The sequence below is a fragment of the Pterocles gutturalis genome, unplaced genomic scaffold (assembly GCF_000699245.1).
Source record: "Pterocles gutturalis isolate BGI_N339 unplaced genomic scaffold, ASM69924v1 scaffold18323, whole genome shotgun sequence".
In the NCBI taxonomy this organism is placed as follows: domain Eukaryota; kingdom Metazoa; phylum Chordata; class Aves; order Pterocliformes; family Pteroclidae; genus Pterocles; species Pterocles gutturalis.
The window spans coordinates 111,203-124,424 of record NW_010126065.1 but is presented as its reverse complement, the minus strand read 5'-3'; the positions used below and the strand labels follow the sequence as shown (position 1 = coordinate 124,424).

The 13,222-nt window shown below is 45.9% G+C and overlaps 1 protein-coding gene across 1 annotated transcript in view; it reads left to right on the top strand.

Moving 5' to 3' along the window:
* GPC4 (glypican 4) overlaps nucleotides 1–13,222 on the top strand; it is a 36,057-nt gene that overhangs the window by 9,070 nt on the left and 13,765 nt on the right. The window contains exon 2 of the mRNA XM_010078845.1: nucleotides 4,972–5,363. Coding sequence (XP_010077147.1) covers nucleotides 4,972–5,363 — 392 coding nt within the window. The remainder of the gene's footprint in view (nucleotides 1–4,971; nucleotides 5,364–13,222) is intronic.

Sequence of the window (13,222 nt, the reverse complement as noted above, 5' to 3'; positions counted from 1 at the left end):
CCTGCCTGGGGCATGGCTGGAAGGGCAGAGGACACCCGTGTTCTGGTCCTGTCGAGGGGCAGACAGTGCTGCTGGTGGCAGGAGCAGCTCAGGCCAGGCAGTTTTGCTGCTTCTGTCACCATTGTTATTAGGGAAATGCCAACCCTGCCTTTGAGTGAAGGGTTACATGCCCCTTTGATGTGTTCATCTAATTTCCAGGAGCTGCCTTTGATATAGGCAGGACTGTGTGCAGTAGTGTGCTGTTCGCATCAAAAGCCCTCTTGTATGAAAATCCTACTCTTAATATATCTGAAAATGTTAGTACGAGCAATAGGAAAATGTTGCATCCCTCCTTACTTAAAAAAGGATATTTTCAAATGAGACCTATGAATCCAAGATTAAAAAAAAGTTGTGTACAAAAATCCAGGGAAGCGGATGTATTGTCCGGAGGTGGGATTTGCTCTGTGCCTCGCAGTGGGTGCAGTGATTGTTTCTTCAAGTAGCTCATGTATCTGTGATGTGTAAGAAAGATTGTTTTGAATTATTCTGGCAGTGGAAATTGGTGTCATGTGGAAGCACCTTAGGCAGGTGCGGTGTTCTCCTGTGCTGGGTTGCTGGCGGGGCTGGTCTGCCCTCAAGCTGCAAACAAGTAATACATCTTATTACCTGACAAAAAAAAAAGGAAATTGCCAAGTAACTATGGTTATGTTTACCACTGTGGTCTTTTATGGAAGGGTTTGTTCAAAAGCAGTTTTCTCTCTTCTTTTTTTTTCTTTTAAGTTTATTTTTTCCCCCCAGGACTCTTACTGCAGGATTACCAGATATGTCACATCCAGTCTTTCTTACCATTTCATGACATCTCTAGGCTTTCTCTAAGTGTTGGGCATTGATACTCTGCCCTGAAATTCAAACATGTTAAAAGAATAAACAGAGCTGTAGATTGCTTAACTGCAGATTACTGCCTTTTCTATCTCTAAAAGTTAATTGCATTGGAAATGTCATCTTCCTTTGAACATCAAAGTCTGTAGCATCCCCAGGATTTATTTTGCAATATAGACAACTTTTAAACTTTCTTCTTGGCATTAGGAAAGGTTTTGTGGCTCTGGTCCCACCGGGCAGCTCAGCTGTGCTCTGTGGATGGCAGCGCTGGTACCCTCGCCCCTGCGCTCGTCCTCCTAAGCATCACCCTGAGCGACAAGAGGGCTTTGCATCAGCAGGGCTTGGCTGAGATGGGTTGAAGCAGTAAAATGTGGACTTGCTCCTGTATCAGGTTGGACCAGAGCAGGCTGAGCCACGTTAGCCCAGCACCATGTCTGTGGTCCATCCTCTAGCAGCCCCAGCCCTCCGCACATGGGGATCTGTGCCTGCAAAGCTCGAACCTAGCAAAGGGGTGACTTTCTCCATGTAACCCAGACACCTCTCCACGCTCTTGGCTTGGAGAACCAGGGAGACTTCTAAGCCACATGCTGCACCCGTGGGTCAGTTTGTGAAGCCCATCCTTCCCGGTGTTGTATGTTCTTATGGCTGTTTGTCGACAGAGGGGCCAGCCCTTGTTCTGGGAGTTTAAACAAGATAACCAGTAGGGAAAAGAGAGCCTGCCATCCCTCCAGATAGCAGCATCTCAGGGAGCACCGGCAAGGTATGATTTGTCCTCTGTGAAAAATGTTTGCGTTTGACAGCTTTTCGCAGGAAGCCTGTCAGAGTGATAATTTAATGAGTACAGATTGCTTGCAACACAGCTGTAAAGCCTGCTTTTACAGTGCTGTAAAATAAGCAACCGAGGCCTTTGTGTGTTTGCTTCGTTTGAGAACAAGTCAAGTTCTAATACAAATGAAAGGTGGTCATTTATTTTACCCAGCAAACAGTCAAGACATAAGAGAGGAACCTGCCATTTTTCTTCTTGTGGTGGCAAGGTTAATGCTGGGTTACGCTGGTGTTTGCTAATCAGCTTGTTTCTGTGAAGGGGAGAATTAATATCTAATTAGATGTAGGGAGTTACTAGTCAGATTAGCATTTCAGTCATAAAAAGGACTTTTGTGTTTTCTTCTCTTTGTTGCAGGCATCTATGCCCATGCTTTGCACAGAGAAAAGCTTCATGTCCTTCCTCCTTTCTTGGAGGGGAGACAGAACCTGAGGATGCGGACTTACAGTGTGCCAATAGCTAGAGTAAAATGTGTATATATATGTGTGTGTGTAAATAAAAATTTAATCCCTGCCACTGACCAAGTTGAGAGTGGTGTGCATTGCATGGAGGACAACGTTGCCGTGCATATCCTGCTGCTGGCTCCATCCCTGCTTGCTGGCACGGGGTGTCCCCTTGCCCTTGGTGCTGCATTTGGCATCCCTCTTCTCTGCCTTCCCAACCTCACTAGAAGTCTTGAGGTGCCCCTGAGGCCACCCGTGGGCTGAGCCACCAGTGCGGTTTTGGGATGCAGGCATGTGCTGGCAGGGAAGCTTTGTGGGGTGGGAGGGTTGGAGCTGACTCTGGACTGCAGACGTACAGCCTCCTCTGTCCTTCTCTAATTTGGAAAGTGGCACTTGAGAATGGGTGTTTTCTGGCTGTGAAAATGCTGGCTGGTGCTGGAGACAATGGCTTTGTGTGTACGTGGTGCCTCCTTCAGCAGCGTTGTGTTGGGCTTTTAGAAGTGGCTGGTTTTGGTGGGAAGTTTTCATTTCCTTTATTTACCTTCCTTTTGGGCAAGGAAAAGTTGCTGGCTGGAAGACTGCAGGTGCACAGGTATTTGCTGCTAATTAGGTTGCATTTTTTTTTTCAAGGTGATTAATGAACATACCTGGTTCTAGCCCAAAATTAAAAATTGCTAAGAGGTGAAGTGCTTTAAAGTGTGGATACAGTTTATTCAACTTCCACTTTGGAGCGTAACCAATGAAATGAGTGGGGGCAAGAGAATAAATTAATTATGGTAATATGAATGTATTACTTGAGATAACTTTCCTGGCTTAAAACATTGCTTTGGCTTCTTTTAGACTGGTAGTTGGAAGTATTCAATAGATTTCCCATCAATATAATTTCAAAATCTGATTATTTTTGAAGAGTTTGCTGATGCATCTGCCAGCTCTTGTGCCTGGCACCAAAATATTTGAACAATTTATTTAGTGATACTAAAAGGTCTGAGCAAAGGAAGGAATTGAGCCTTCAAAATGATTAACTGAATTAGAAATTAATATACACTAGGCTAATCTCTATAGTATAAACTCAACAGAAAAAAATCTTCCTGAGAGGAAATGCCAGTCATGGGAACGAAAGTGGAGGGTCCTGCTGATATTGGACAGAGGACGTGTTGGGTGTTTGAAATCAATCTCTTCTTCCCTGGATCATTTCTCTTGTGCTCCTAAGAGGCTGCATTATACACAGACGTGTCAGGCCCCGAGCCCCGATGACTTTGTTCGTCAGGAACTCGAAGAATGTTTCAGTTTTTCCAGAAAATATTTTCTATGTTAGGCTTTGTTTGTACTGGAGCACTTTGAAGACAAAAATCTGAACTTCAGCATACTTTTAATATGTTTTAACAAGGTTTAAATTCACACTGGGCCAAAATATTCCCTCCCCCCACTCCTGCTAACAACTTCTGGCTCTAAACATTACTCCTTTGAGGACTGAAAAAACCAGAGGCATGTTTTATTAAATAATATTTATTGAAATGAGTCACAGAAAAGCAGAGGGCAGAATCCTCAATTGCTGGTGACATGTGTAAAATAATACGCTTCCTCTCCTGCGCTGTGCATGGCGGTGGAGAGGCTGCGCCCGTGCCCTGGGGTGCTGCTGTCCCCCCCGTGGGGCTGGAGCACAAGGGAACAGCCTGGCTGCACAGGAGGGTTTGTCCCAGCAGCACCTACCCTTGCTCTCTTTAGCTCCTGCCCAAGGCTAGGTAGTGTGGAGTTTTGTTCCAAAATGGCCCAAATGCAGTTGATGTTATGGACCCCTCCCCTATTTTTTTTATTTTAATCATCAACACCTAATCTCCAAGGTGAAGACTTTGCTGTAGGGTCGTCTCTGCTTAGACCCACGTGCCGAGGCTGTGGTGGCACTGGCTTGGCAGGGGATGTTCTTTAAACTGACTTGACAGATGCATCTGATGTGACAGACATCGTCGGGTCAGTTTGTTGCTGGAGATGTATGTGGCACTGCCAAGATGTGGTGGATGGTGCTTTGGCAGCAACTGCTCTCCGGCACCGGGCTGTCTGGTGCTCTCAGAGGGTGAACCAAAGTGGGGATTTGTTTTCAGAAAGTGATGAAGCCCAAGGGCCCCTCTCTGTCATCTGAAAAATCTCTTGTCATTCTTGTGCCCAGTGTTTAGTCCTTGGATTTAGAGCAAATTCTTAACTGTGGGGTTTTTTTTTTGTACTGCTACAAACATCTGAAGCCCTGTCTGCAATCAGGACCAATTAGATAATTAGAGACAGGCCCTGCCCCGAGAGCTGACAAACTTGCAAGATGGGAGAAAGAACCCACAGGTAGATTTTTGGGTTTGTTTTTAAAATGTATTAACTTTTGTTCATTTTTGAGGCGGTTTATGATAATTTCAGAAAATGAATTGACAAGAACTGAAAAGAAACACTTGTGCAAAACGTCGGCTTAACAGAAAACTGACCTTTTTTTCTTTTTGCTTTCTGATAGTCTTTTGCTTTGATTTCTTTTAAGACAGCTGAATGGTAATGTAAGAAACTGGATTTTTTTTTTAAATTTTGCTGACTTTTGTCATGGTATTCAGATTTGCATCAAAAGATATTTCAGTCATGCAAGTGGTCTGCTCTGTAGAGAAGTTGTGGGGTTTGGCTTATGAAGAGTAATCAAAAATTTCGAGATAGAGATGATTTAAAAAATTTTAGGAAGTCCTTTAACCTTCCATTTAATTTGGGTGATGATCTCATTTTGCTGAATTTTCCAGTTAAGCAATAACAGCGGCTGTAGAACTGTGCGAACACACAGCTCAGTGCCAGCATTTACCGTATCTTCTCCTCCTCTTTTTCTAGAGTTCTTCAAAGAACTTCTCGAAAATGCTGAGAAGTCGCTGAATGACATGTTTGTGCGGACCTATGGCCGTTTGTACATGCAGAACTCAGAGCTGTTCAAGGACCTCTTCGTGGAGCTGAAGCGGTACTACGTGGGCGGCAATGTCAACCTGGAGGAGATGCTCAATGAGTTCTGGGCACGCTTGCTGGAGCGCATGTTCCGGCTGGTCAACCCCCAGTACCACTTCACGGACGAGTACCTCGAGTGCGTCAGCAAGTACACCGAGCAGCTGAAGCCCTTTGGGGATGTGCCGCGGAAGCTCAAGCTACAAGTGACGCGCGCGTTCGTGGCCGCCCGCACCTTTGCACAGGGGCTCGCTGTCGCGAGGGACGTCGTGAGCAAAGTGTCCGCGGTGAGCTCCTTGTGGTTATTCCCGTATCCCATGGACCCATGATGGGTAGCATCTCTCCCTGTTGTCCTGACTAGGTACCTAAAGGCATTGCTGGTAGCGGGTGCAGGTGGAACTAAACTCCATCTATGCAGGCTGTGCCGTTGTGTGGTAAAGTCACGCTCTGGGGACAGCACCGTCCAGTGCTGTGGCCCAGCAGCAGGGATGTTCCCAGGTTGGGGCTGTCATCCTGTCTGGAGAACAGCAATGAGCAGAAAATGAAATACCTTCTGTGGTGGAAATAACCATGTTTGCTTGTGTAGTGGCTGTATCTTCCTCTTAATATTGCCTTCAAATCACAGCGAGTCATGGATGCTGTGGGCATCTATTATGCAGCAGCTGATGATTTGCTCCTTGCTCCCAGCCACAGGGAGAGGCTGTTAGCATGAGCAAACAGCACTTTTGTGATAACAGTAAACCCAAGCCATATGCCCAGGGCAAGAGCCAGTTGTACTTGGTGCCACACATGCAGCGTGAGTTAGACCTCAGACTTGTATGGTAAAGTCACTTTTTTGGGGGTCAGACAGATGTGATGTCTTGGTCACTTAAAGCTTTACCTCCTCCTTCTTCTTATAAACCGCTTTGGAGTGGTTGTAAGTGGGGTGACTTTTTTGACGTGAGATTTGTCTTTAATTTTAGTGTGAGTTGTATGGTATATAGGGAGCAGGTGTATTTAATAATCCCCTTAAAGTGATTGTGTGAGATAACAAATATTAGTCATTTCCTTTTAACAAACTCAGCTAATTTCCTGTGGGCTGTAGAAGACTTAGGATAATAATTTAATCGGGCAGGGAGAGGTTTACTTACTCTCTACCTGGTTGTAGAGTAGTAAAACACCAGGCTGAAAGGGCAGGCGGTAATTTGAATCACCCTAAGTGCCAGGAAAGAAGGAAAGAAAAAAAAAAGTAGTAAACAGAAAAGAATAGCTCTTCAGGTACTCTTAGAAGCAGAAGGCAATTTTGGAGGCAGCACAAGCAGCATTGTTAAGTGAGATAATAATTCAAATTGCTTTGACTTACAGGGATAATATTAAAATACTGTTTCTCTGGAAAGAAAAAAAAATCTGCTTCCACATTAATTTTCTTGAAGAGAAATGAGAGAAACAGCCTGCGATAAGGCTGCATGTGTGCGATAGGGCAGAGCATATTAGCAAGGAAAGAGCTGCCATGCCAATATATCCAGGCTCCGGGAACGAGTTGTAAGTTAATGGTGGCAGGTTTATGGTCCTTGGGACACATCAAGTCCCCATTTAATAGTGATGACTCTTGTGTCTGGTTGAGGATGGGTGTTGTGGAGCTCCATGGGAGACACGTGGGGTTCTTCTTACGAGACCACAAAAATCCTCCAGCCTCACAGGGATGCTGTCCTGTGATGGAAAGGAGATGTTGGCGGGGTGGGGGGGAGTGGTGTCAGTGCTGGATAAGTCCAAGCGTTGTGTCTCCGTGCCAAGTCACTGGCCAAGCCTGCTGACCTCTTGGTTGGGGTTTCGTATTTGGTGGCTCTTGTTTCTGGCCGTGTGGCAGATGTGTGGGCAGGGGATGGGGTTTTCACTGCTGGAGAGTGTGGATGAAGTATTCGCGTGGGAGGTCTGTCTGCTAAGCCCCAGTATGGTTTTCGGGAATGTGCAATCACTTGATAGGCAGTAAATGTGCGTGAGTGGGGGATTGCGTTTGTGCTCCATCTGCTCAGAATTCATCAAAACGTCTCCAGACTTGACATGGGACCACGAGGTCTGCGGTCCCCGCATCTGTTACGAATCAGAGCCGTGAACCCGAGGTGGCATTGTGATTTATCTTTCCCTTTTGAAGATCCTCGAGTGTAGAGTTGCCTTCAGCTCTAGAATTAATTGCTCGAGTGTGGAAGGTTACCCAGAGACCCACTCAGCTGCAAAAATAGCTCACGTGCCGTGGGCGATCAGTTACCACACTTTCCACTTCACTTTCACAAGTTGCAGTGGAAATCTTGCAACAGGTTGACTTTTCAAAGTGGCAGCAAAAGTCCCTGCTGCTGAATGCCTAAGCTTTAGTTGCAGAAAATTAATAATGATCTTTTCTATAGTGTTTTAATCGCATTCAGTGGAAATGTAACATCGCATTTCTGCAAGACACAATGGGAAATTCTATACGCGAGTTTAAAAGCTGATGTTTTTATGCCTGCTGCTTTGCGGTTGTGTTTTGGGGCTTCCCACATTACATATAGATTAGCCCGGCTTTGCTGAGCTCTATATAATGACTCTATTGACTTTGCTTCCTTACTATTTTTACTCGGGAGTTGTAGTGGGATGACTGCTTATACCAGGGATTAACTTGAGGGATGGATCTTCTATTCTTCTTTATGAAAAAAATGTCCAAAGTAATGCAAATGAGTTATAATGCGTTTTGTAACAAGCAAGTTAAAAATGCTTAATTGAAAATCCTCAGGATGAGAAATATGAACTACTGCAAGACCCAGCTGCTTTTTGCTTTCCTGGGGTGCTATCAGGAGAGCAAAGAGCGTTTTACAGTAGAACGGCCTTGATGGCTTTTTAATGATGCTGTATATTTTTACATCTTCACTAGGGAGATGCATTTAGAAAGGTATTGTTCTTGCATGAGTTTGGGGGTAAATAGCGGAAAGAAGAGAGAATATTGAAAAGCTGCAAGTAAGCTTGATTTCTGAGCCAGAATGCTAGAAAGTAACTTTTAATTTGGCATTGGGTGGCTCTGAAGCTGTGTGCTGCTGCCCAAACACAACAGAGAGAAAGCACAGACTTCTTCCAAATTGTGTGAAAAACCCACAATTTTGGTTTTCAAGTCTTCACCCTTCAAATTCCCTCCTTTACTCCCAGAAAGTACAAAATTCTCCAGATCTGTCCTGAACAGCAGATCCAAGAAGGAAACCCAGGATGTCGTTTTCTGCCTGCCAGAGATGCATCCTGCATCTGAGGTGGGCTGTGAGGGGCTGGGGGCCTCCAGTGCTTCCCTCTGATGCCTGGTGCTTTCTCTCTGACCTTCCTGCCCTCGCCTTCAGGAGACGGAAATCTGCCGGTCCCCTGGTCGCTCGTTTGCTACTTAGCCCTCGACAAGCACTAAAATCAGCCGGGTTAAATTGCTGCCAGCAGTGACATTTCCTGCCCCAGCCAGGGGTGGAAAAAAGGAGCAAATACAAGGCAGAGCCCTGAGTGACTGAAAAAGAGTGAGAACCTATAACTGGGCAGTTCTCAGGCTGCAGAGATGTTTCCTTAATTAGTTACATGCAATTAAACCTGCAGCCTGGTCCAGGGTCATGATGCCTTTGAGGGCAAAGTGGCCAGGGGCTTGTTGGGTACAGGTCAACTATAGGTATGGGATGGAGGTCCCTGTTGTGGGAGCAGAAGAAGGTGAGGTCAAGGACTGAGCCCCCTGACTGTTTTGTAGGGTCGGGAGGATCCTGCTTGACCCGAGGGCAGGGAGGGGAGGTCTGGTGGAGGTCAGCAGCGGAGGCGTGTGAAGGACGAAGTGTGCGGTCACGCGACACGGAATCCTTGTGTCGGCATCACCAGCTCTCCACAGAGCTGCGGATGGGGACGTGCTGATGGGACCTCTAGCAGTTGTGGTGGTGGTGAGGGTTTTCTGCAGTCCCCCAGGAGATTATGCTGATGAACTGTTGCTTTGGGGTTCTTTTGCCACTTTTCCCTCTTGCCCTTATGTCCAATCATTTGAGGAACTGTTGGGAGCTCTGGAGGCTCCCAAATCACTCCCCCAACAGGCGTTTGTGTGCTGAAAGCCACATGAGGTGTAGTTGCCCCCAAAGCAGCCATCCTTGGGAACCCCGGGAAAGGCAGCAGCTTCAAAGTTGTGTGCAAGAAATGGTGTTTAATTTGGAAGCGCAGATATGAGCCATATGAAATAATGCGCAGCTTCATATGAGGAATACGCCCACCTCCTTGTCTGCTGTCCTCAAGAGACATTAACAGCTGAGAGGAAGCTGCTGGAGAAGTTTGCGGTGGGTGGAGGAAGCTCAGCTTCCTTGGTTTCTTCCCTAATGAAGTGAGATGATAGCAGCCAAGGAGGGAATTTTCTTCAAACTGTTTATGGAAGAGAATTGTGGAGGGGACAGGTGATTGCCTTCTCACAGCCGCTCCAAAGCTGGAGCAAGAGCCCTGTAGGTTTTTTAAGCCCATTTGCTCTGAGCTGCCTCATCTCTAATGAGGCATCCATGGAGCACAAGGTGACACGCTGAACCTGCGTAAACCAACCTCCCGCTGGCCTGCAGAGCTCCCTGACCTCCAGCTGCATCTCCTGAACCGTGGCTCCTGCATGTTTCATCACGGATGCTGAATGTGGACCAGACACTAGCTTAGGAAAAGCAGTGATGAAAATAATAAAACACCGAATGACTAAGAATTAAGGCCTGTATCATCAAAAATGTTAGGGCACTGAGCTCCCACTTCAGTAAAAGTTATGCCCGTTGTAATTACCATTTGAGGGTCTAAAAGTTTTTTCTTAGTAAGAGAGCAAAGGTCCAATCTCCCTTTTTGTGCTCCTTGCCCTCGGTTTGGCTTAGGGGAATGTGACCTTAATCCTTCCTCAGGAGGAAGTTAATGTTCCTGTACCCAGTGAAGGTGGGCAGCCTTCAGGCAAGAGCAAACCCTCCCAGGGAAGTGACAGAAGTGAAACGTGTGGCTTGCATGCATTGTGAGGAGATGGGGGCAGATGCTGCTGCTTCACGGGCAACCAAGAACCAGCCGGAAGAGCAAAGAAGCCCTTTTAGTGTTGCAGAGGGACCTCTCGAGAAGCAGTGCTGTCCAGGCAGCAAGTTGCAAGCCGTGGGGCCAGACCGAGGGGCCACCGTGCACAAGGACATTGCCTTCCATGTGCCAAGGGCAAACGTCAATGCAGAAAACAATACCAAGCACTTCTCCAGATCAAAGATGACCCTGAGAAGACCTGCCAAGAATGTGGCTGCATCTGCCTCAGCTCCAGCCATCTGAGGGTCTGCGTTAGGCATAGCCTTCAAAGCATGCTCGAGTGGCAGTCGTCGCGGATTTAACGTGCTGAGAGCGCACATGGAGCTGATGGCATCATGCAGCAACCCACTGGGGTTTTTAAAATTTCTTTTTCTTTCTTTGCCTCCCTCTACACTGTGGCTCTGCTACTAATTTTGAAAACAATGTGAGGGATAACTGAGGGAGTTTTTGGGTGTACCTGCCAAGCTAAATGTTCTCACTGTTTTGCTCATTAAAGCAAGCAGAATGCTTCTCATTATCTGCTGTGTCTCTGGGTTGATGAGAGGCAGGTGCTTTGGAGAACAAGCTTTCTTTGAAAGGCGTGTTGGTCCTGAGGACCCTGAGAGCAGGAGATGCTGACCCTGGCATCACTCCACAAGTGTTTGGTGGTAGAGGTGTCCGTTTGGCACCCTGAGGTCCCCTCTGCCCCTCATGGGCTGGGGGTGTTGGTGGGAAAGACATGCACACAGGGCTCCCCTTTTGACATGTTAATATTAAGACTGAGGGGGTCCAATGACTGGCAGCGTGATTCTTAGGAGCTCTGCTGTTCCTCTCTGGCACTGTCACATGTGGGGGGAGTGAAAAGCAAGCTGTAAGTAGGGAATCAAGTGTAAATGTGCTCTTGAACGTTTCCTCGCTCAAGATAAAGCTGCAGCAGACATCGCCACGGGTAGTGAATGCCAGCAAGTCACAGAGCCTTGTGGTTCCCCAGTATCGCTCCTGAATGTGCTCCCATGTGCAAGACCTTGGAGGCCCAAATCTGTGGTTGAACCAGATGCTTTCTGAATTATTCATGTGCTAGCACTGGGCCAGCAAAATTGGTTAACTGCGTAGTTATTCCAATGAAAGTGTTTCGGAATTATTTGGGGTGGAGAAGCAAACCAAGAGCCACCCGAGTGATGTTCTGCTTCACAGTGAGAGAAACGTCTGGACCAGCATGTGCCAAGATGATGCTCTTGCACAACGCTGAGGGAAGGAAAAAATTATGTAAGTAAGGCTGTGTTGGTCCCAAAAATTGACGACACTTCACTTGTCTAAACTGGCTGCTCACCTGGAGCACGCCACAGTCCTTCAGTCAGCTTTGGAGTTAATATTTAAAGTCATGAAATCATCTTTCCACGTCACTGAGAAGTTACTCCTTCAGTTGTCCTTATCCAGTATTACCCTAATTCATTTTTTTTTCAAATAAAACATAGTATAAGTCAAAACTACTTTCATTGCATTTATTTTCAACTTGCTGGATTTTTGTTTTCTGGATGCTGGCATGGCAACGTTGTTGTTGTGCAACCTTGGAAAATAAGAAAGCCTGAGTTATCAGTGTTATTATAAATAGTTATTAAAGCTGACAGGATTTTAAATGTTGTTATTAACATTCTTAATGCTAACTAGAGGGTAGTGAGAGAGAATAAAATGTGTCTCTGGCTGCCTGTCAGCTGGTGGGAGCTCCCTACAGGACTGTCCATGGCTGGAGCTCTGTCATGCTTCCTCAGCTATTCATTGCCTTGGGAAGGAGAGGAGAAATAAACCAGTTGCTTCTCTGAACTTTATCTGTTTGCACAGATCGGGTTTTTTGAGTTTTGGTGGCTTTGTTGTAGGCTGTTAACATAGCATTTCCCTTGGTAGATGTATGCTTTAATGGTGAAGTTTCTGTCAGATGTGTGTGTCCAGATGCAATTGCCAACGAATTGGAAAAGGCTAAGGACCCAGGACAAACTGTTTCCCTTGTGTGAGATTCTGAAAGGGCAGGGATATGACAAGGTACCGACAAAAACCAGATTTTATTTTATCAAGAGCACGTAATTTTTACAAGAACATAATCGTATCTTCACCACTAAATGTAAGTTGGGGAGCTACCTCAACAAATACAATATTAAAAATATTTAATTAAGCCCAGAAAGCCCAAAACTGTTTTGCTTTTCACTTAATTGTTGTGGATTGTGTGCAAATCGCTATTTTTAAGGAACAAGTTTGATACGAATGTGAAGATTGGTGCCAAAACACATCTGTTAGCAGCTTTTAATCTTCACATTTGACAAAGCGTATAGACATGGACAAATTGTAATTTACATGATGAAACCGCAGGGTGATGGATTGCTGTAGTGGCGTGGAACGCCATGGAAAGGAAATAAATTTCACAAGATAAAAGGAAGGGGTTGGAGTGCATTTACTTCTATTATAAGCTTTTACAGGGTATGTGCACTAGAGTGTACTACTACCTGGGCTCAAATCTGCTAGAGTAAATCCTCTTCAGCAAATAAAGCTTTCTTTGGGACTCTGCTTTATTAGAAAGGAGATTATTTGGTTATGAGGGTCATTCTAGAGTAGAGTTTGAATGAACTTGAGTTGCTTTCCAAGATAAACACAACCCCAGAACAAAGCATATCTGGGTTTACTGTTACATACAATGGTGTTTTAAGAGCTTGCACCTGGCGTGGCAGAGCAAACATTAAAAGCTTTTGAAGAATTGCCAGTGCAACATATGGCACAGCCCCCTGACAGATCCAGAATCGGTCTGGACAGGGTACAGGCCCCTTGCCGGGGGCTGAGGTTCTCGTTACAGCGATAGGCAGCAGTTAAGCATTTATCACTGTTGTAACAAGGTGTAATTGCTTATAATCTTCGCCCAAACTCTCTCTTAGAGCTGATCTCTGCTTGTGTCTTCCTGTTGCTTTCTGACACCATAAAATGCCAGATCTGGACTGATGAATTTCCCCTCTGTCTTCCTCTTCACCTGCAACTGTACTGCAAACCAGCAGCTTCCCTGTGGGTTACGTCCATCGCTGGTTAGGGATCGGTTTGGCAGACACTGCAGGCTGGGGTTTGTCTTTTCATCGCCCCATTTGCTCATCTCTGTGTA